The sequence below is a fragment of the Lepidochelys olivacea genome (genome assembly GCF_965140295.1).
Source record: "Lepidochelys olivacea isolate rLepOli2 genome assembly, chromosome: 1".
Classification (NCBI taxonomy): Eukaryota; Metazoa; Chordata; order Testudines; family Cheloniidae; genus Lepidochelys; species Lepidochelys olivacea.
Genome location: NC_140411.1, coordinates 291,185,126 through 291,208,553, shown reverse-complemented (window position 1 = coordinate 291,208,553; position 23,428 = coordinate 291,185,126). Strand labels below are relative to the sequence as shown.

Sequence of the window (23,428 nt, the reverse complement as noted above, 5' to 3'; positions counted from 1 at the left end):
CAGCAGATCTGATTGGGTTCAGTTACCTGCAGCTCTTTCCTAAGGCACCTGTAATCAGTGGTGAATACAGTGACACAAAACAGCCTTGTCAGCACATAGTGTTTAATCTCAACAGTGGGAACAGATATAACAAGAGTGAGGTTTTTTTAACACAATAAAAGATCTACACACATATGTTTACCTAAGGGTTTAGGTAGGCCTAGTTTTCCTATACACCCCAACACCTGGAGATAGGGGTTTAGTCTGCTCCCCAGAAGCCTCTGTCTCCCTCTCCTGTCCTTAAGGGGCTGTCTTTTTATTCACTCCAAAGTTCTTTGACACCTGCATTGTTCTTTAAGTACTGGTAAATGGGTAGGATTATCTGAAGCTATTGCCCCTTTCCTGCATATGTGCAGGTAATGCCTACTTGAATGATCCCTTTATAATTCTGTGGTAAACACAAAACAAACAAATGGAACATATAATGAAATATTACAGGCAGGTTTCACAACTTCTATGTTGGTGGCTTGGAAGGGCCTCTCCTAATCCCTGAGGTGGGGGAGCTTCCATTCTGTCATCTGTCAGTCTCCTTTGTCCTCTTCCTCAATCGTATTCTTCCTCCATGTTTCCCATAGTCTCATCTTCCATTTGTCTTTTCTGCATTGCGTGCTCAATTGTGTTCAATGTACATTCTGCTCTCAACAGAATAGGCTGAGATTCTGATTCCTGGTCTGGAGGTAGAGTTAAGGATGCTACCATATCCGAAAGCAAATATTTTTAAAGGAGCTGTTCCTTATGCAGAGCATTATAGGAAGGAGACAGGAGTGTGAAAGAGTGACTCTGCATAGACTTTAGTAGTATTCTTATTGCTGTTCTTCTTTGTGTGTAATGTAAGCATATTTTTCGTATTGAGCGTGTGTGTGTGTATAATATATGTGCGCGCAACATAGAGGGATAGTTGTATACATACTGTTATTTTTATGAGGAGATAAATTTAGTGCAGAATCATGAAATTCATGTTGGCCTGTTTCTTCTTCTGTAGGAGAGTTATACCCTCCAAAAACTTGTGTACAATTTCCACTGATCAGTAGGAACTGTGTGGGAGTACTCGATGGCAAATTTTGGCTGATAGTGCTTGCCCAGCTGAGTTGGCAGGAGCCTGGTGGTTAATAAAAGATAGGAATAATTTCAGTTTCATGCTTCTTGTACAGGAATAGCAAAGTCTCAGGTACAGTCCTTGGTTAATGTTTGAGAATGCTGTAAAAATCTGGTGAGACACTTTAAAAAGTTGTTCTTACCCCTTGTAGCCACAGATGACTGTTGCTGGCTGTTGTACATGCCATTGTTATTAGGAATAACTGTAAAACTGACAGTTGCACTTTCATGATCCTGTTGGACATGAGAGAAGAAGGCACTGTATGTGTAGGCGAAGTTTGGAATTAAATGTAGTTCCTTTGTCCCTTGGTTAACAAGTGCTGGCAACAGTAATTTAGCATATTTGTTTCTTGAGGGAAAGAACTCCCGTGTTGTCATTAGGTGATGCCTGAGCCGCATTTGCAAAGCAGAAGCGTTGATAGGCTGTGGAAGGAGATGTGAAGACCTCCTCAGAGGGACAAAAGATGCACAGAAACAAGAAATCATGGCGGGGGGGGGGGGAAATATATTAATTTTAGTATAAAGGTTGCCATTTACCTGTTTTGGCTATCAATTTATTGGGGATAGTTAATGAAAAACAAATCTCTAAAAAGAAAATGGGATTTTCCTCCCTGTTTTTTTTCCAAATGCCATCTCTGCCAGATGGGATGCTTATTAGTGGTGGATATTTTTCTCTTTTTTGATGGTGCGGGGGAGGGGAAGATGGGAAAATTGACAGCCTTTCTCCTCAAAAAGCTCAAAACCACTGCTGTTGTGGCTCTGAGACCAAAGTGCTCTTTATTCTGGTAGATATCTTATTTTGAAGCATAAGTTGTAGGAGTTGGCTGGAAGTTGGTGCTGCCTTTTGCTGGAATAATGCTGAATTGGCTTTAGTAATCTGTGGGATCTTTTGCTTAGGAGCTGGGACAACTTTTACAATAGATATTGCTGACTGAAATAAAAACATGATTACTTTGTTTTCCTAATTTGAGGAAAATGTGTATGGCTTTTTGTTAATAGTAAAGTGTTCAAAAATTACTGTAAAAATCTAAAGGTAGGTTGGGAAACTAGGTAAGAATTCATTTTTTGCTAATAAAATGTTTCAGTGAGTTACAGGTCAGTAGCTGTTTTATTGATGCTGTTGGGTATGAGAGCTCTAGATCAGTGGTTTTTTCAAACTGTGGGTCGCGACCCAGAACTGGGTTGTGGAATGGAAGGCACTGGGTTGTGGCAGCTCTGGTCGACACAGTTAACTGGGTCGTTAAAAGTCCTGTCAGCAGTGCTGCCCAGCTAAAGCAGGCTAGTCCCTGCCTTTTCCTACACTGCGCTGCGCCCTGGAAGCAGCCAGCAACAGGTCCGGCTCCTAGGTAGGGGACCCCCGAGGCTCCGTGTGCTGCCCCCGCCCCAAGCACTGGCTGTGCACTCCTATTGGGCAGTGCCTGTTTACTAGTTCCCGGCCAATGGGAGCTGGGCCGGGGAGGGGTGGTGCATGTGAGCGAGAGCTGTGCAGAGCCGCTTGCGCACGCCTCTGCATAAGAGCCGGACCTGCTGCTGGCAGCTTTCGGGGTGCAGCATGGTCCGTAGTGCCAGGAGAGGCAGGAAGCCTGCCTCTGCACCCCCGCTGTGTTGCTGACCAGGAGCCGCCTGAGATTAATCCAATGCCCCAACCCTGAGCTCCAATCCCCTGCCCCAGCCCTGAGCCCCCCCAAGCCCAGAGCCCCTTCCTGCACCCCAAACCCCTCGTTCCCGGCCTCAGCCCAGAGCCCTGACCCCCTCCCACACCTCAACCCACTCCCGCACCCTAACCCCCAAACCTGGAGCCCCCTCCTGAATCCCAAACTCCTCATCCCTGGCCCCACCCCAGAGCCTGTACCCCCAGCCCAGAGACGTGACCGCGTCCTGCACCCCAACCCTCTGCCCCAGCCCTGAGCCCCTCCCACACCCCAGCTCCATTGGGTTGTGGGCATCAACAGTTTTTTTCAACTGAGTTGCCAGAAAAGTTTGAAAACCACTGCTCTAGATCCACCATAGTTACGGCTGAGAAGGTGATTTTTTTCCCTTGGTACTCTAAAATCCATACATATATTCACATTGTTGTGGAAAATTGGTTGTACCTTATCAGGGTTTGGAACAGGAATAGTGGTACAGATTTGGAATCATTTGGTCAAGAGGTTGCCAAGGCATAGGGCTATGAGGAAAAGGGACTTGTCAGTAAATTTAGGTTAGTCACCTGAAAACAGAGCTTTTCAGGATGACTTAAGCATATCCCCTGGAACCTTTTTAATAGCAGTGCCTGTTGGAGCACTCTTGTGCCCCTTGTGGTTCCTGACATTTGGAGGATGAAGTTATAAAAGGGAGGAAGTAAAGGCTGTCTTGGGTGATGAAACAGGGAACATTCTCCCATGGGTACAAAGAAAGGTTTCATGAGCAGACTATTCTAGATTGAGATCCCATAGAGGTGTGGGCAGTGTAACTGGAGGATGGACATTCATTATCTACTTCAGGGATCTCTTTACTATAACACAGATAAATAGCCTTTTGTTTGATTTAAGTTGTGGTGAGCTGAGATGAAAACAGTATGAAGTGTGTCTAGGCTTTCTGGTCCTGATGACTTATTACTGTAAAATTTATCAATTTGTTCCAAAACCATCTCTACTGACACCTCAATCTGGGACAGTTCCTCATATTTGTCACCTAAAAAGAATGGCTCAGACGTAGGAATGTCCTTCACATCCTCTGCAGTGAAGACAGATGCAAAGATTTCATTTAATTTCTCTGCAACTGCCTTGTCTTTCTTGAGTGCTTAATCGTCCAGGGGCCTCACTGATTGTTTCGCAGGCTTCTTGTTTCTGATGCACTTAAATTTTTTTGCTGATTTTTGTGTCTTCCTAGTTGCTCTTCAAATTCTTTTTTGGCCTGCCTATTTATACGTTTACGCTTGCCAGAATTTATGCTCCTTTCTGTAATATGGTTTGGTCCTCATTATCAACCTTTGCTTTCTTTGGCTTGGATGTCTGAGACCGGACCATAACTATTACGCTTTGCACTTCTGTGTGCAGAACCAGAAGTAGTGGGTCCTTAGTGGTATGTTCTTGAGGATTGGCTTTTTCATTAGACACCTGTGAGGCCAACTGGTTATGCTTAGTTGGATCCAATCTCTGTACAGTTATCTTAACCAGCACCTTAGATTTGGCTCCAGTCAAGAAGGCAGTAGTCTGTGCTAGAACTTTCCTGGGCTTTTAACCCCTTTAAGGGTCAAACTAAGGCTGGTCTCCCAGCACTTATGGATCCTGGTGCTTCAGCACAGGAAGGTTTAGCCTCTAATGCTTCATGCAATAGCATAGTTGGAGATAATTCTGATTCTTCTTTTTGGTCCTAAAGGTGAAAGTGCTGCACTTAGAGCAATAAGAGGACAAATGCCTTCTCCCAAGCAGGCCAAACAATGCATGTGTGCACCCAAAGCAGGAAAAAAGTTAGGGCAAGAGGCATGCTTCTTGATCCCTGTTTTTTTGTCTTTAATTCTAGCATATTGGAATCAAGGCCGTGTGCCTGTGTTTAGTTGAAAAAGAAGAAAATAAAAGCAAAATAAAGAACTAACTTAATTTAAAAGGGTGGCACTGGGGATCTTTTCCAACTAATCTGGGTCCAAAGTCCCCGCATAGTTTCTGGTCAGTTTTGTATCATAGTTGAAAGGAACAGTAGTCAGCATGCCACACAGTTTATAGCTTTGTCCTCCAAACTATTGGAGGGAAGAGGAGGGGCCATATGAGCACTCTGATGGGTACTGCTACTAGAGGACTTCCTCAGTCCAAGCTGCAGTGTTAGCACGTCTCAAGAGTGGCCATGTGCAAAGGCCTCTTGAAAAAACTTTTTTTTGCAGACACTTGGGGTTCAAATTATTACACTGATATCCCCTGAGGTTTGCACTCTGGATGCTTTGATTTAAATCAGTGCACCGCAGTGCTACTTAAATTGCTGATATAAATCATTATTTAAATCTGCAAACAGGAAACCTTGATTTTAAATAGACTTTGTGTGTTGTATTTGTACTCTGTAGTTATTTTCCTAAAAGTTGAGTCTCATTGGTTGGTAACCATTAAAACATGTTGATGTGCAACTAAATATAGCTTTTGTGCTTAATCTGGTGCTTCTTTTTGCTAACCAGAATGCTCTCTATATGACATTTATTTAAGCAATTATATAGCTTATCTTACATTTATTCAGATTATTTTTTGTTAGAGAATGGTGAATGAAGCATTTCTTATGTATTTAATCTTTGTGTGATTTGAATGGAAATTCAGCTTAAAAGCACAAAAACATCACTTAATTTTGTATTAAATAAAACTACTTTAAATGTTCTGGATACATATGGTAACAAGTTTGTCAACACCTGTTTTACATTTAAAACTGATTTTATTAAAAAAGAGGTATGATTTGTAGTTAACAAATTTAACAGAATGTTTCTGGTTACCATGTGCTTTAGGATTTTAGAACTAGTATGCAGGTGAGTCGCATCATACGCGCATTTAACTTACCTGAATTCAACTATACGTGCTCAGCAAAAAAAAAAAAGAAAAATAACAAGGTATCTGTAAATAGTGTGGGTGATTTAGCCCACCATTCCACTCAATGAGCATATACCCCGGAGTGAGCATGAGATGGGATACGTGAATCTGCTGTTCCCTCAGTCGGTCTGAGTTCCCGAGTGCCTCTCATAGTGTGAGCATCTCGCTGCGCTGAGTGTGATTCTAGTGCACGAAAAGACTCTTAGCCTCTATGCGCTGTTCAAACCTCCCACCAAAGAGGGACAGCCTTCTGATGAGAAGGAATTCAAAGCCAGCCAAAGGTTGGCTTAACAGTTTTAGGAACCGCTTCAACCTCAAAAACGTGCAGACTACTGGTTTAGCTGCATCTGCCAATGAAGAGGCAACAAAAGCCTACCCCAAACAATTAAAATCATAGAAGAAAAGGGCTATCTTCCGGAACAAGTTTTTAATGCTGACGAGACTGGGCTCTTCTGGGAAGAAGAAAAAAAAAAAGCCCAACTGCACTTACGCTTCAAAATCAGAAAGACAAGCCCCTGGCTTAAAAGCAGCTAAAGACCATGTGACTATGTTGTTTTGTGGCAATGCGGCTGGACATTTAATAAAGCCGGGCTTGCTCTACAGGGCTTCAAAGCCCCGTGCCCTAAAAGGCAAGAATAAAAATCTCCTGCCTGTGTTCTGGCAATCCAATAAAAAGACTTGGGTGACAGCAGCATTATTTCTGGATTGGTTCCACGAGCGTTTCATTCTGGGGATCAAGCAGTACCTCGAAGAGAAAGGACTTGACTTTAAAGTGTTGCTGATCATAGACGATGCTCCGGCCACCCTGTGGCACTCCGGTTTGCGCATAATGATGTTGAAGTCGTCTTTCTCCCCCCAATACCACCTCCAACCTCTCGACCAATGCGTGCTTCGCTGTTTCAAGGCCATGTACATGATGCTTACGTTCTCACGGATATGTGGCGCTATGGATACTGATCCCAGTCTTAATGTGATGAAGTGTATACTGTACTTTATGGGCGATTTAAGGGATTTTCAAGGGTAATTTGACTATACGTGATTTTCGCCTTACGCGCTGACTTTAGAACCTACTTGAAATGAATCTGAAATGAAATTAAAATGGTTCCTGTGGATGACGCAGAGGTGTTTCTCATCGTGTTTGAGAGAGTTGCTGCCAAGGCCTGATGGCCCATGGAAGGCTGGGCCGCACCCTGTAGGTCGCCTACTTGACAGTCCTGATCTACATGACGTACTGGGACTTTCATGTGGCGGCTGCACAGAACTACACCCTTGTCAAGGCAGCCATCACAGACATCCTGAACATCTTACCTGAAACCTGCTGTCAGTGGTTCCACCATGAGAAATTGCTGCTTGGAGTCTGGCCCCGGCCCATTGCCCAGAAGCTGAAAAAAGCATTGCTGGCATTGACTCTAGCCTGAAGGATGTACGATTCAGTTGGCAGAGAAGATAGTCGTGGAGCAGTTCACTCGAATCCTTTGCACAGAGGGGCATAAATGGATGGTGAGACACCAACTGGAGCCCTTGGCAAAGGCCATTGTCTTGGCAGAGAACTACCTGATGTCCATTGGGCCTGAAGCAGAAATGCTAAAGTCAGTTTGGTGTGCCCTTGGCGCCCGTGTATTACTGAGGCCCCTATCCTGCTGAGTGTATTGATCCAACTTCACCAGAGAGGGCTACAAAGGCCAAGAGAGGAGCCTGGAAGCCCATCCTTAGGTACCCAGGAGAGATTTGGTTCCAGTGGAGAGGTCTTATCAGAAGGAGCCATTCCACTCAGGAGAATAAATGGCAGAACCTCCTTCTTTCAGAAGGGACTGTTTTGTATGTAGGCAACCAGGCCATTTCAGATGGGACTACCTGTTCACAGATTGTGATTATGGGCCGTCGTGGACAGCAGATAACTGGGCTTGGAAAAGGGGCCAAGGGAAAATTAGTCCCTGAACATATGAATGGAGAAGAAGTACAAGGACCTGGTTGACTAAAGTCTGGCTTCAGCCAGAGTCAGGAAGTGGTGGTTGGTGCCAGGAGGAAAATCCAGAGGCGTGATCTATTTGCAGTGTATCCATGGGGACATACGACCTTATCCAATGATAGAAGTGTGATAGACTATGCAAGACCAGTTTACTCTTTTTTTAAACAAATCAATGCAATATCTATTCTAACACTTAGTCTAGAAAGTAACAAATTACGTAAATGCGAAGAATATTTTTGCTCCAGGTTATCATTTCCAGGTCAGTTTGCTAAAATGTTGATGCAGCTGCTCTTCAACCCAAAGGGTTTAGATGTAGTGACCAGAAAGAAAAAAAGCTGTTTGTTTAATGCTTGACTGAGGTAGCTACTTAAGTGGGGGGAGGGGGGAGAATTGGAGTCAAGGAAAGTGTTAAACAGAACCTTTTAAAGGGAAAAAAAAGTCTCTCTGCAAAAGAATAAATGGACACAAATCCGATGTCAAGAATTATAACATTCAAAAACCAGTCGGAGAAGACTTCAACCTTCCTGGACACTCAATTACAGACTTAAAAGTGGCAATTCTTCAACAGAAAAACTTCAAAAACAGACTCCAATGAGAAACTGCAGAACTGGAGTTAATTTGCAAACTGGACACCATCAAATTAGGCCTGAATAAAGACTGGGAGTGGATGGGTCATTACACAAACTCAAAACTATTTCCCCATGCTAATTTCCCCTCTACTGTTACTCACACCTTCTTGTTAACTGTTTGAAATGGGCCACCCTGATTACCACTACAAAAGTGATTTTTTTTTTTCCTCCTGCTGGTAATAGCCCACTTTAATTGAATTGTCTCGTTAGAATTGGTAAGGCAAGCCCCATCTTTTCATGTATTCTGTATATATATCTTCCTACTGTATTTTCCACTGCATGCATCTGATGAAGTGGGTTTTAGCCCACAAAAGCTTATGCCCAAATAAATTTGTTAGTCTCTAAGGTGCCACAAGTACTCCTCATTGTTTTTGCTGATACAGACTAACACAGCTATCACTCTGAAACTTCTTAAAGGGAGTTAACAAAACTCTTTTCTACTACTTCTTTGCGTAGTGGGACATAGCTGATTTTTAAAAATCAGCTATCTCTGAAAACTGTTCCTACTAATGACAGGTTTCAGAGTAACAGCCGTGTTAGTCTGTATTCGCAAAAAGAAAAGGAGTACTTGTGGCACCTTAGCGACTAACCAATTTATTTGCGCATAAGCTTTCGTGAGCTACATGCATCCGATGAAGTGAGCTGTAGCTCACGAAAGCTTATGCGCAAATAAATTGGTTAGTCGCTAAGGTGCCACAAGTACTCCTTTTTGTTCCTACTAATGTTACAAATGACTTTCAAAATAGCTATAACTGAGATCAGAGAGAATCTTTCTTCAGTTTGTTTTGTGTATCTAGCCATTTCAATTCATATTCTTCCTATATATAGAAAGTTTGTCCTCCTGTATGTGTTCACTCTTGTTTTATATAACCTGTAATACTTTGTTAATTTTAAACTTGTCTTGCAACTCTTTCTCTCCTTTTTACAAGTCTAAGGATAGTTAATCAGGAATAAAGGAAATTAACATGACTGCTCTTTAAACACAATAACATCAGAAGGAGACAGTACTTGATCCTGACTACTGTATACAAACAAAATAGGAATATTTGGTAGCAGCAGTTTCCCTCTTAAAAAATAAAATGCCTAAATTCTAAAGATTTTTTTTTTTGTTTGGCTTTGTTTCCAACCTCTGGCAATGAGAAGACTGCACCAATGGTTTGTCTGTGATGCCACTATTTCAAATATTGTGTCCTATGCTTCAGCCTCCCTGTTACTCTGAACCTTTTTTCCAAGATAAGACACAAAAATTAGGGCTGCCAAGTGATTAAAAAAATTAATCGCGATTAATTGCACTATTAAGCAATAATGGAATACCATTTATTTAAATATTTTTTGCATGTTTTCTAAATTTTCAAATATATTTCAATTACAACACAATGCACAGTGCTCACTTCATATTTATTTTTGATAAATATTTGCACTGTAAAAAACAAAAGAAATAGTATTTTTCAATTCACCTCATACAAGTACTGTAGTGCAATCTCTTTTTATCATGAAAGTTGATCTTACAAATGTAGAATTAAGTAAAAAAAAAACTGCATTCAAACACAAAACAATGTAAAACTTTAGAGCAGGTTCATTTTCGTCATGTCCACTTCTTGTTCAGCCAGTTGCTCAGACAAACAGGTTTGTTTATGTTTGCAGGAGATAATGCTGCTGGTTTCCTGTTTTTACAATGTCACATGAAAATGAGAACAAGCGTTTGCATGGACTGTTGTAGCCCATGTCACAAGATTCATATGTCCCTTTATGCTTCGACCACCATTCCAAAGGACACGCATCCATGCTGCTGACAGGTTCTACTTGATAACGATCCAAGCAGTTCAGACTGACACATGTTCATTTTCATCATCTGAGTGAGATGCCACTAGCAGAAGGTCGATTTTCTTTTTTGGTGGTTCGGGTTCTGTAGTTTTGGCATCAGAGTATTGCTCCTTTAAAACTTATGAAAGATACTCCACACCTCATCCGTCTCAGATTTTGGAAGGCACTTCAGATTTTTAAACTGTGGGTTGAGATCTGTAGCTATCTTTAGAAATGTCACATTGGTACCTTCTTTGCGTTTTGTCAAATCTGCAGTGAAAGTGTTCTTAAAACAAACATATGCTGGGTCATCATCCGAGAGCGCTGTAACATGAAATATATGGCAGAATGTGGGTAAAACAGAGGACGAGACATACAATTCTCCCCCCTCCAAAGGAGTTCAGTCACAAATTTAATTAACACGTTATTTTCTAACGAGCGTCATCACAATGGAAGCATGTCCTCTGGAATAGTGGCTGAAGCATGAAGGAGCATACAAATGTTTAGCATATCTGGTATGTAAATACTTTGCAATACCGGCTACAAAAGTGCCATGCAAATGCCTGTTCTCACTTTCAGGTGACGTAAATAAGAAGTGGGCAGCATTATCTCTTGTAAATGTAAACTGACTTGTTTGTCTTAGTGATTGGCTGAACAAGAAGTAGGACTGAGTGGATTAGTAGGTTCTAAAGTTTTACATTGTTTTGTTTTTGAGGGCCTGCAATACCATAGATTTCCACTGGTTTCACTAGCCTTGGTTAACAACTGGCAAGATGACTCTGTCTCCCCAACCCCGGATTTCCCCCAAAATGTGTTCTGAAATGTCCAGCCCTGGTCTGGAACAATTAGAGGAATGTTTTAAAGTTCATTGCTCCTTTAAAGAGTCAGTATCAACAGTTTTGTTACTTTAACTGGAGTTACCAAACAGTTCAGTTCAAACACAGTACTGGGTTGGTTTAGATTAAAAATAAAAGAAATTAGGTTTTAAATGAGTACTAGTATAAGGATTAAAGCCAGAAATGGTTCCAAGAGAAATAAAGATAAAATGCCTCTAGTATCTAAAACTTAACAAACTAGACTTGGGTCAAGGTAAAATCCTCACCAGATGTTTCCATCAAGATGGTTGATGGAACTGCTGGGTCAGGACTTATCCCCGAAAGTCAAAGGGCTGGCACCTTTTGTAGTCTTAGGTGAAAGACAGATAATTTAAGATTCTGTACCACTCTTTTTACATTGAATCTTTGAAATGGATTCTGCTGAAGGATACCTTCAGATAATTAATACAACTGTGAGTTAGGCTACTTGGACTTTGCTTTGAAGGAAGTGTCCTGCGGCTGCTCAAGGGTGCTGGGGGCTATGGCCCCATCACTTTTAAAAGTGTGGGGAGGGCAGGAGTGGAGGTTTGGGGGAAGGGGTGGCGCAGGGGGCAGAGCCATGGTTCCAGTGCTGGTGGCCACCCCACTTTTAGGGAGCTTCTACTGCTGCTGCTTCCACTGGGATTGTCTGCTAAAATGCAAATAATTCAGTTCTTGCCCCTTCATGCAACTAAATGAACATTAGAAATATGATTGTTAGTCCCCTCCCCCTCTGTGATAGTGTTAGGTTTGCCTCCATCCCTTGTTAGGTTGATGTTTATGCAATATGTAAATGCATTCTCATTGCCTTTCGAAGTACTTTGGAATTAATACCGAGGTGGGGAAACCGCATTCCGTTGTCTAGGGTGGGGTAACTCCTGCTTGGCTGGCAAAGATATTTTAAGAATTATTATTTCAGTTTACATCAAGCTGTTTGCATCAGTTGCTTGCACCTATGTTATATGATGATATTAATAACTAGTGAGTAATGAGCTTTTCATTGATACCTTGCATGCCGCTTATCAGATACATTTCATGGCATTAAAAAGGGTTGGGGTAAAGTAGAACTGGTTAAGCCATCTGAAATTCATTAGCTGTTATCCAGGTGCCACTCGCCTTCTGCACTTGTGCTGTTCTTAATGTCACAATATGCAAAGGTGATAATCTAATAGTAATAATTTATGGTGTTGTCTCTGAACAGCCAGTATCTTTGTGAGAGAAGCTCCTACTTTTATCATGAACAGAAAGAAATTTGCTTACATTACAGTAGTTTGGTAAGAGGAAATAATTGTTCAGCAGATGATTTTAGCAGGTCAAGATTTCATGCATGGAAATGGAGGTTCTGCTCTCAGGTGTTCCCTTTTCAGAAATGGATGGAAAATGCAGAGGAAAATGTGTCAAATTCAGTGTATTCTGGGCCCAAAGACAAACTTACCCAAGAATCTGAAAATCCTAACTGCAACTGCAAGAATTGCTCTGCAAAACTGTTCTGAATATTTGCCTGCCATTTACCATGACAGATTTTGATTTTTTAAAAAAAAATCTTTAAAATAAGTGTTTACTGTAGGTGAGGAGTTTAGCGGGGCTGTAATATTGTGTCTGCCTAGCCAGTAATGGTCACCTCAGTTTGATCTGCAGGATGTGGTATAGCGATCTGGTGCGAATTGCTGTAAGAGAGCCAGTTCTCTTTCTGTTGCCTTTTAATTCAAGGATAGGTACTTAGCTAAACCCAGTGATTCTAGTGCCAGGCTGGTGATAAGGGTGTTCCTGGTAAGAAAGAATCTTACTTTATTTGAGCATCAGCAGTGTTCTTACTACTATGCAGAGAGGAAGAAAATGTACACTGTGGAGCACTCATTCAATATATCCTTTACAGATAATTTTGTTTGTGTGCATGTGTCTGAAGATCTTGGGTGAAAAGCCAAGTCAGATGAGTTTTTTGCATTTCGTCTGAATGTGGAAGGACCTGTAATGTGTGTCTGGCAGGAGTGAGCTCCATAATTGAGGTTCATCACCTGAAACGTTATGACTTCCGTTTCATGTTCATAAACCTCTGCAATTTGCCTACAGTTTCATCTTTTTATTAAGAACTTACACTTTTTATGATTATCTTAGGCTTTAGATATCTATCCCATAAGTTAAAAACACACACAAAGATTGCTTATAGATATTCATCAAATCTCCCTCTAGCTCTTCCCTGAAATCCCCACCCCAATTCTGCCCCCTCCCTGCCCCCAGGGGGTGCAGGAGGAGTGCGTGGTGCGTCAGGGGGCTCAGGGCAGGGGGTTAGGGTGCAGGGTGGGTTGGGGTGTAGGAGGGGTGTGGGGTGCAGCAGGGGGCTCAGAGCAGGGGATTCAGCTGCAGGAGAGGTTCGGGGGGCAGGTCCGGCCCAGTGCGCACTGGGAGCAGGACAGGCTCCCTGCCTGCCCGCCCTGCCCCTGCGCCGCTCCGGGAAGCAGCTGGGACCTGTGGGGGCTGGGGGAGGGCACAGGGGTCCGTGTGTTGCCCTGGGCGCTCCTCCAGATACCTCCCCCGAAGCTCCCATTGGCTGGGAACGAGGAACCTCCCCCTGGCTGCTTCCCGGAGTGGCGCGGGGGCAGGGAGGGAGGGAGCCTGCCCTGCCCCCGGTGTATGCCGGGTCAGAGCTGCTCTAGGTAAATGCTGGGGGGGCTGCCAGGAGCTGGCGGGCCGCAGAAAATAACCCTGCTTTATATCGAGGGGGCTCTGGGCCAGGTGCTTCTGCTGATCTCTGCTTCACAGGGAGTGAGGCAGTCTCTCTTAGGTTCTAAACCTTTTAGGGACTTCTAGTGAAATGCAATTCATGTTTTCAGCCTAGTCCTCCAGTAAGGCATGCAAATTCTCTGATGTAAGGGTTCTTGACATTCTTGTTGAGCTGTATTCCTCTGATAACAGCTGTCTAGACTAGAGTCTCTCTTTTACAGGCCTTTTCCCCTCCCTCCCGCCCCTTTCCCCCAATCTCATTTTCCTCCTTTACTTTAATTGCCATTGGGTAAAATTTTCAAAAGTGCTTAAGTTGCTTTTTTGAAAACTTTACCAGTAGTCTGCTGGCTGGCCCTGCCTCCCAGTTCCTTCTTGGGTTCCCAGCCAAGGCTTACTGGATACCTACTAGTTAGAGAAATAAACTAGAGAGGATGTGTGTGGTGACTCCAGTAAAGTTTAGGGGCAGTGACCCTGCCATCCTAAATAGAATTTCCTATGAGAATGTTGTCCTTGGATCTGCTCAGAGACTTTAATTTATTTGGCTGAATGTTTGATATATCCATAGGCCCCATCCCCTGGCTGCTGGGAAGGAGAGAGGTTTTCCTCCTTCCCTTTTGCTCAGAACCTGCTGGCTAATATTATGTGTATTGGGGTAAACGCTGCTTCCTCATCTGTTTCCCCAGTCTGTCTCGGGGAGTTCCTCTCACACACACAACTCCTGTATGTCTGTTTGCTCCAGGTGATTGTTTCCCCCAGTAGCAGAATAAAATTGGCATGATTCTGATTAGTTTAAGTAGTACCCATAGGGTTCCAAACAACAGTGAAACTGTCTTGATACCATACTCTGCTGCAGTTGGGTATAGCTGTCATAATCAGAGGCATTGGGTCTGTCAGCTGATTTAGGAAGATGACACTTGCAGTAATTTCCATTGTGTTCACACCCTGGAAAGTTATCTCCACAGCTGTAAAATTAGAAACATAATTAAGATGGAATCTTGTAATCCTGCAGAAACTGATAATTAAGCACCAACAATAAGCTTAGTGTGGAGAAAGATTGATGGACAATCCCTGCTCCAGTGGATCAGTCTCGAAGAGCTGTCAAATTCCTCGAGAGGAGAGGGCAGATACTATGTTGATGGTCTGGGGGTCAGGATATAAATTAAGGATTTCATACTTTCTTCAATCCACAACAGCTCCCCACTGATCTCTCTGGGAGGTTTGTACAGAGATTAAGGGGAGGATACAAGATACAGAAGTATTAAATATTTCTGTTCTGTATTTGGAGAGAAACAGAATGAAGGATTCATATTTTGGAGTGATAAGGAAATAATTTATCTTCTGTTAGTAACTAGGAGGACGTTAAGCAGTAGTTATAAGGTTAAACTTATTAACGTAGTCAGGACAAGATAACTTGCACTCCAAAATCTTTTAAAAAAAAAAAAAAAGCATCAAGGAGCTTTTTGAACCATTAGTGTTGTTTTTTAACAATTATTGGAACACTGAGAAAATTCAGAGGACTGGGACAAAGCTAGTGTTAGGCCATTTTTTTAAAAAGGGTAAACAGAGTGAGACGGCTGACTAAGTCGATTATCCTGATGTAGATCCTGCGCAAAACCATGAAAAAGGCTGATTTGGTTGTAATCAGTTAAAAAAAAAAAAAAAAAAAAAATTAAAGGGATGGTAGTGTAACGCCAATCAACAAGGCTATAAGGAAAATAGGTCTTTTTATGAGATTACAAGTTTGGTTGATAAATTGACTGTTAGCATAATGTTTCAACTTCTGTAAGGTATATGACTTGTCCTGTATGGCATTCTAATAAAAATTAGCCCTATATAATATCCATGTAGTCCGTATTAAATTAATTAAAACCTGGTTACTGGTTAACTGATAGATTGCAAAAAGTAATTGTAAAAGGAGAATCATCATCCTTTAGGGTGTTGCTAATGGCATGTTGTAGTCTCTGCTTGGCCCAATTCAGTATCCTCATGAATGATCTGAAAGAAAATGTAAAAATCACTGCTGGTAAGCTTGCAGAGGACATATTAGAGAAGTGGTAAATATGATGGGGACAGATCAGTTATACAGACTGATCTGAATTGCTTGGTAAGTTGAGCATTTTAATATAGCCAAATGCAAGGTCATACATCTAGGAATTAAGATGGGTCATACTTGCATGATTCTCTGTGTCACTGTATTCCAGGTTACAGACAGATTTGGAGGAGATAATGAAATTACCTTAATTTAAATTCCTCCACTTTGATCATTTCATGCATTGGAACAATTGATAGTTTTTGTGCAAGAGGGGCTTAGAAAGCATGGAAATATTGAAGACTGTAGTATGGAGAATCTTGCATTTTTTTTCACAGGCTCCTGCCAGTGCTGAAATCTCTATTTCACAAACAGTAAGATTCACCTACTTTGGCTAAGGGAAAATACTCATGTCCCATCTAGCAAATTGGGCCTAAATTATGGGAAGTGCATAGAATTCTGTAGCACTTGTCCTTTTCCCCCCTTATTGACCCAAACCCTAGTTCAATCACCAAAATATTCTTTGGTTGTGTTCACTTTAATATTAAGTTCAGTTTTATACTGTGATGCATTTTTTCTTTTTTTTTCTTTCACCCATCCTTCCTTTCTTGGGCAGAAGCAGCAGTCACTTTAAGTTTCAGTCATAAGGGGTTTGAATTTCTTGTTCCTTGGTCCAGAAACCCTTGACTGGAGCTAGATGATGCCCCACTATACTCTAAATATTTGCCACAACATTAAACAGTGACAGAGAACATTAACACTCTGTTTTTACCGAAATGATCAGTAGTGAAATAGCTAACTTTCACACTTGAAATTACCATTGGACTTCAGGTATGAATGGGGGCAGTTTACATATCCCAGAAAAGGTTCAAGGTGTCTACAGATGCGGGTGGAAAGGGCTGCACCAATTAATGTTTGGCTAATGTTTCTGAAGTTCTTTGTAAACAGAAGGTCTAGAGATTTCACCTTTTAAATGAAAATTTAGATTTTGTAGCAAAGTGATGATGCATTTTAAAAAACCACAAATGTTGCAGTTTACACACCTGAGTAATCCTGTTTTATACTTTGGATTCTTTAAAGATTTCAAGTGATGGGGAATTCACCACATCCCTTGAATGTTCCATATTCAAAATTTGTACTTTATTTCTGGTTATAATTTGTCTAAAATCCGCTTCTTCTGGCTCCAAAGGCATTCACTGTAGCTGGGGAAAGCAGATTAACTGCAGCTTAAATGAACTGTGGAAATTGTCCTGTCAAAAATACGTTACTTCCTGTTGTAAGCAGACCTATATTTCCCTATTCATTTGAGAATCTCTCAAAGTAGTGTCTCTTAAAGAAATGCTTTTGAGAGGGGTATGATGTTGTCATGCAGGGGTTTTCATTGAATAAGAATGCATGTTGAAATACGTTTGCATTGTTTACACTATATACTGTGAAAATGTCTAGCTCCGCAAAATTCCGTTATTTAAGTGTAATAGTTGAATCACTTTTGAAGTTTGTTTTGGGTTTGCTAAACCACTCTTTATTTTTATATTCATATTGAGGTGGTTGTTGAAAACAGTTTAAATAGCTATATGGCTAATTATAGCTCCTAGCTGCTGAGATGACAGAATTTGCATCCTAGTCCAATAAACTGCTGCTGTAGCTGATTCTCATTTAGCATAAATTTAAAGATAGGATTGTCCCTAAAAATATCTATGTAATTACCTTTATACACTATGAAATTTTATGTGCTAAGAGACTATAATAGTGATATATTTTATTACCATCTACAAGCCAGACAATGAGTGAACTAATGAAGTTCTTTTTTTACCCTTAATAGTTAAAAATCCCTTCAGTGAGCAGCTTGAAGAAATAAAAGTAAGTAAATATGATTATAATACATTGTGATTTATGTTTTGTTAGATATTTGTATGAAGTCAGTGCAAACACCAAGAATTAAGGTGTATGAGATTTTGGAATGTATTGCATGCTTTTAGCAGAGGTCACTGTGTCATACAGGACAGTGAGACAATTAAGTAAGCTACTGTTATGTTACACAAATGGCTACTGCAAGACCTAGGAACTAAAACCATTATTAGCTTAAAAATGCTAGTTACATTACACCTAAAACAAATAGGATTGAAAGAGTGTAAAAAAAATCCTGCAGTGCTTGTATTGTAAAATCCTGGAAAGAATTGTATTAGTCTTCAGGTTGTTAAGCTTAATTCTACAAAACCCAAATCTGACTTGGATAGTGTTTTAAAGTTAGAAAAAAATAACCTGTGTGAAATATCAGGAGATTAAGCTCTTTCTACTTCTGAAAAAGCTCCTTGATCTTGGTTCACGAGGAAGGGTTTCAGAAGGTGGATTTCACTGAAGAGAATTTGTCCCTCTATTCCACATTGGTTCTCTTCCATCATGATATTGACTTTTTCAGCTAGAGAACTGGGACAACAATTTCTGAGGTGGACCTACTCTGAGGTGTCTGTATGTTGTAATATGAAGTTGGCAACCAGATCTCTGACTGATGCAATCTTCTTGGAAATACTGGCCTGATGTTGCAGGATACTGTCTTTCACCTCAGAATGCCTTCTTCCAAGCAGTCCAGTAGAAAGGCCCATAAACACTGCAGGAAGAGACACGATCCTTTTGACATTATAGTCTCTTGGGCACCAGATTTGACTGACAACCCAAGAACTTGTTTTCAGTTTCTCATCCTGTCCCTTAGGCTTTTCCCTTTCCTTCTGGGAATCTTGTCAGTTTCCTTCTAGTATAGAGTAGAATTACTATGGATTGTTCATTAGCCAGAAGGGTTATGCTCTCCAATTCCCCTCCTTCTAATCCACATCATTTGTTGATTGATTTTTATTGTCCGACATTAAATTGATTCATGAAAACAGTTCTCACAAGTACTTTGAACAAGAGATTATCTACAAAGCTATAGGTGGCTTCTTTTTCTCATAGAAACAAAAGAATTGAACAGTGTGTTCTAAGTGCCAAACTTTGTTCGTAAGTTGATTTTTGTTTTATGTTCGCTATTTTCCATCTGGGAAATGAAATAAACAAACTTGGTTTTCTATAAAATATTCTCTAGGAAGTTGACAATCTCCATCTCCAGGTTGTTGAGATAAAACTTTTTGAAATCTGGTATTTGGAGGTATTTGATCCTGTGTGGCTCTTGGGTCATTACATGTTTTCTAGCTGTCAGATCCTAAACTCCCGGTAAGATTCCCAGTTACATCTGAACGTCTAGTGCATTATTATGTTGCCAGCACGGCCCATGAATGCTGAATTGTTCAGATGTTTAGTCAATGAAGAGAAGTATTTTAACTTTCCAGTATCAGGTTTCAGAGTAGCAGCCATGTTAGTCTGTATTGGCAAAAAGAAAAGGAGTACTTGTGGCACCTTAGAGACTAACCAATTTATTTGAGCATAAGCTTTCGTGAGCTACAACTCACTTCATCGGATGCATTCAGTGGAGGGAGCTGTAGCTCACGAAAGCTTATGCTCAAATAAATTGGTTAGTCTCTAAGGTGCCACAAGTACTTCTTTTCTTTTTCTAGTATCAGTCATCTTGAGTAGTTCCATTTTCTCTTCATAATCTTAGTAGCCACTGTGTTTGATAACAATCATTCCTTGACCCTTGAAGTTTTACATTTAGTTTGTGGTTGTTGAATAAAGCCAACAAGTCATTCAACCATTGCAGATTATGTAAAACTAATCCGTCTTCTCTTTTCTGAAATAAGAATGTGATTTCAGTTTAGACATCTGATGCTTCTGTCTGTAGGAATCTTGCACTGTGACTACATTTAAGAGCTCCAGTAACAATGAAATTCTCAACTTTTCTGTTCGTACCTTCATTATTTCAAGCATTGATAAACTTTCTTTGGTAAGGAGTGCTGCTTAATGTATGCTGCAGTGAAAATGGACTTCTTTAACAAGATACTGAACAAAATCTCCATTACAACTGACAATGGTAGGCCTTCCGTATCTTATTTGGCATCTCACTGTCATGCGTATTTAGGGAAATAGATCTTCAGTCTTCGTTTAATTACTCTTCACTCGTTCTCCTAGTGGCTTACTGATAAAATATTCATGAGATATTATTTAGATGTATACAGAGTACAATAAAAGAACCCCAATCCATTGTTCTGGGTGCACTTAACAGTTTTTTTAAGAAATAAGTTAAAATAAATCCATCATGTACAGCAACAACATAAATGTAACTGAAATTAACCACATGCACAATCTCCGAAGTCCTACACCCTGCCCTACCCAACAATGCCAGTGTCTTCATGATCCATCAAAGAAACGGTGTACATTGCATCATGCCCTGAAGACTTACAAAACTGGCTTTCCAGAAAATATTCTCTAGATGCTTTTTTTTCTAAATAGTTTAGATGCTTTTTTTTCTAAATAGTTCAGCGCTAATAGCACAGCTTACATGCTGCAAATGGAGATGTACAGACATAATATATGCAGCTACTGACAAGTAACTCATCCTAATAGAACATCTTTAATTCTGAGGGATCAAAAGACTATGTAGTCCAAACTGCTCAAATTCATCCATTTCTGTGGTGAGATGCTACACAACACACACTGTTGAAGTGCAGCCACTTCTGTGGCAAAATTCCAGAAAGTTACATACTTTTTTTTAATTTTGGATACAAATGATGATTTCACTGTAAACTGCAGAAACTTAAGTAGACTTTCTGCATATACTTGAATCTGGCCTGGACTGAAGGATAAACACTACTACTCTTGCAAAATTTTACTCGTGGAGAGATGGTAACTACTGGTCTGACATGAAGGATCTATCAGTTCATTTATGTTAGGGGTGAGATTGAAACTTGTGTGGGCATGTCTGTGCACTACTGACTTAAAAAAAAAATAATTAAATTAAATCTTTTGAATTGGTGGAAGTTACTGTGTAATCACCTAGGTGCAGAGCTTTGTGTCTGAAGTAGGAGAAAGGAATATAAGTATCTGAATGTATTTTTCCTTCATTAAACTAATTCAGATTTGAGAAACTGAGAATGAAGAGTACAAAAACTAGTCTTCATGTTGCGATATACAAAAATAAGAGATTCTACTCTAAACCTCATATGCCTGAGCTAATTGTTAAATTGAAAATATTGTGGTGGTGAAGTAGAAAACACAAGTTATATGCTCGAGAATAGTGTTTTTGAAAAGTGTTTAGTTACCACATACACTTAAACATTTTGCACTTTAAAGAGTGCCTGCTATCTGAGAATTGCAAAGCACTTTACGAGCACTAATAATAACTCAGTCTTATAAAATTCCTGCAAAGGAGGTATTAAAACTATTGTACAGTTAGAAAAATTGAGTCAGGTGTTAAATGATTTGCCTAAGGTCACACACAAATTGGGCATACCTGCAGTAACAGGAGATATTAGAATAATTCACTACTCAATTTACATCATTCTCTATTCCTGACTCCTATTCTTCTCCTTTGTCCACAAGATCATTCTGCCTCTAGAATTGTCTTTCCTCCCACCTTTACAATTTAGATGCCACAGCTTTTCTTTCATGCAAAATAAGTCAGTCAAGTTTGAGGGTCGCCAGTGTAATAATGAGTTTTTGTTCTGGCCTTTCTAAAAGTCTAATTTTGGCCTGAATTTCCCATGAATAGAACATAGTTAGTTGAATAGAAATTCATCTGGGATGGTTAATGTACCTTGTTTTGCCTAAAGTGTCATAGGACCTTTAATGAGAATAAATATCCAGGGGCTTTGTTTAATTTTTTTGTGAAAGTTAGCACCTCCAAGTTTTTAATACCTATTAAGACCATTCTGGGGTATTGTTTTAGTACTATGTTAGAGAGAACAGTGCAACCACCTAAATTGTCAATCTGTTTTCTATAATTTTCCTCTCTAATTCCAAGAACTAGTTTAAAATAGCTCAATAAAAGATTATACCTTGAATGGATACAGATAAATGCAAAATCAGTTGATACTGTCTTTTTGATGCACAAAACACCATTTGGCTGTCTTATCTAATTCTGTAGATAAAATACTATTTTACTGTAAATAGCTTTAGGTTCTCAGTAGATGAAAAATGAATTTTTCTTGTGAAGCTGTAAATTCTTAATGTTAACCAGCTTTTTTAATTCCAGACAAACGAAAGAAGTCTGATGAACAGCTTATATAAACTTCATGATAGATTGGCACAAGTAGCAGGTATGTTTTTAAAATTTAATATTGACTATAAGAGAATAATAATTATAAATGCAACTTAATATATATGCAGGCAGTGTTTGTGGCAATAGATAAAATCCCGGGGCCCAGATTCTTGGTTGCAAGATACAAATGATTTAACTCTGTTGAAATCACTAGGTGTTATTCATATACTGTGAATAGGGAGATTAGGAGTCCCAGTTCTAAATCACATAAGCTGCCTTTTCAAGCATGTAACCTTTTTTATCTTGACATTCTCTAAGGTTTAGTTCAGCAGGATTCAAAGATTCTGAGGCCAGAAGGGACCATTTTGATCATCTAGTCTTAACTCTGGCATAGATAGCATAGGCTGTAGAACTTCATCCAAACTAATTCATAGACCATATATTTCAGAAAAAATATCCAATCTTGATTTAAAATAGTCAGTGATAGAGAATTCTTGGTAGATTTTTTTTCCCAATGATTAATTACGCTCACTGTTAGAAATTTACACCTTATTTTTGGTCTGATTACAGGGGGATAAAAATCAATGATTTTTTTTTAAATAAAAAATATTGGATTTTTATTTAAATCAGATTTTTTTAGAAGATTTTTTCCCTCAAAGCAATCTTTGAGCTATAATATATCTATCTTTAGATATCTCATCATAGAATAGGGATGATAAATTCTAATTCTGTAGTATGAGACAATATAGTCATGTAATGTTTAAGAAAACTTTTGTAAATGAGTTCCAATAGTTCATGGATTAGGGACCCAATCTTATGGGGTTCCAGGGGCATCTGTATAGATTATTTAGGTTAATCTTTCTGTCTACCCAGTGGGACTCAGTGCTCAGTCTAGAAGATACCATCCGAGATGCTTAGTTTTGCAGTTCTCCAACTCTGTATTTGTGTCTCCAGAGATAACATGCTTGTTAACAGCAAAAATGCTTTAAAATAAAGAATATATAAAGGTGAGAAATAACCTCAACCCTATTGTCCCTCTGCAAGTTTGTGTACACAGAGTCAATCCCTTACCTCTCTCTAAAAGTGCAAAGTTTCAGAAAGTTCAATGAAATTGTTGGGGGCGGAATAGATCTGGACAAGGAGAAGAAGTCTGGAGATAAATGTGAGAAGGGAGGGACAGGCAGTAGTAACAAAAGTAAAACTGTTTGAGCAGCGTATTCCAGAAGTCTTGAGGTCTTTCTGAGTGTAGCCTTCATTGATTTGAGATCTGCCATACCATTCTTTCACTAGAAGGGAAAACCTGTAATGGTAGCAGGCCATAAAAGAGACTCAGTTTGGGAATATTTTAATGAAATTCTTCACAGGTAGAGGAACATGTATTAAGTTTATAATAACCAACAAGAATGCACTTTTATGTAGAAATCCATGATTAAATTGAATCTTCCTGACTAGTGATTTAAATCATATCCACTCTGCGTCTGAATTTGTCTAGTTTCAACTTCTAGTCATTGGATTGTGTTATACCTTTCTCTGCTAGATTGAAGAGCCCATTATCTAATATTTGTTCTCCATGTAGATACTTATAGATGGTAATCAAATCACCCCTTAATTGTCTCCTACG

At 40.0% G+C, this 23,428-nt stretch overlaps 1 protein-coding gene across 2 annotated transcripts in view; it reads left to right on the top strand.

Annotated features, from left to right (window-relative positions):
• Positions 1 to 23,428, top strand: part of LEMD3 (LEM domain containing 3) — an 87,647-nt gene that overhangs the window by 26,290 nt on the left and 37,929 nt on the right. For both annotated transcript variants that reach the window (XM_084649603.1, XM_084649604.1), the window contains exons 2-3: positions 17,506 to 17,543; positions 21,802 to 21,865. In XM_084649603.1, coding sequence (XP_084505729.1) covers positions 17,506 to 17,543; positions 21,802 to 21,865 — 102 coding nt within the window. The remainder of the gene's footprint in view (positions 1 to 17,505; positions 17,544 to 21,801; positions 21,866 to 23,428) is intronic.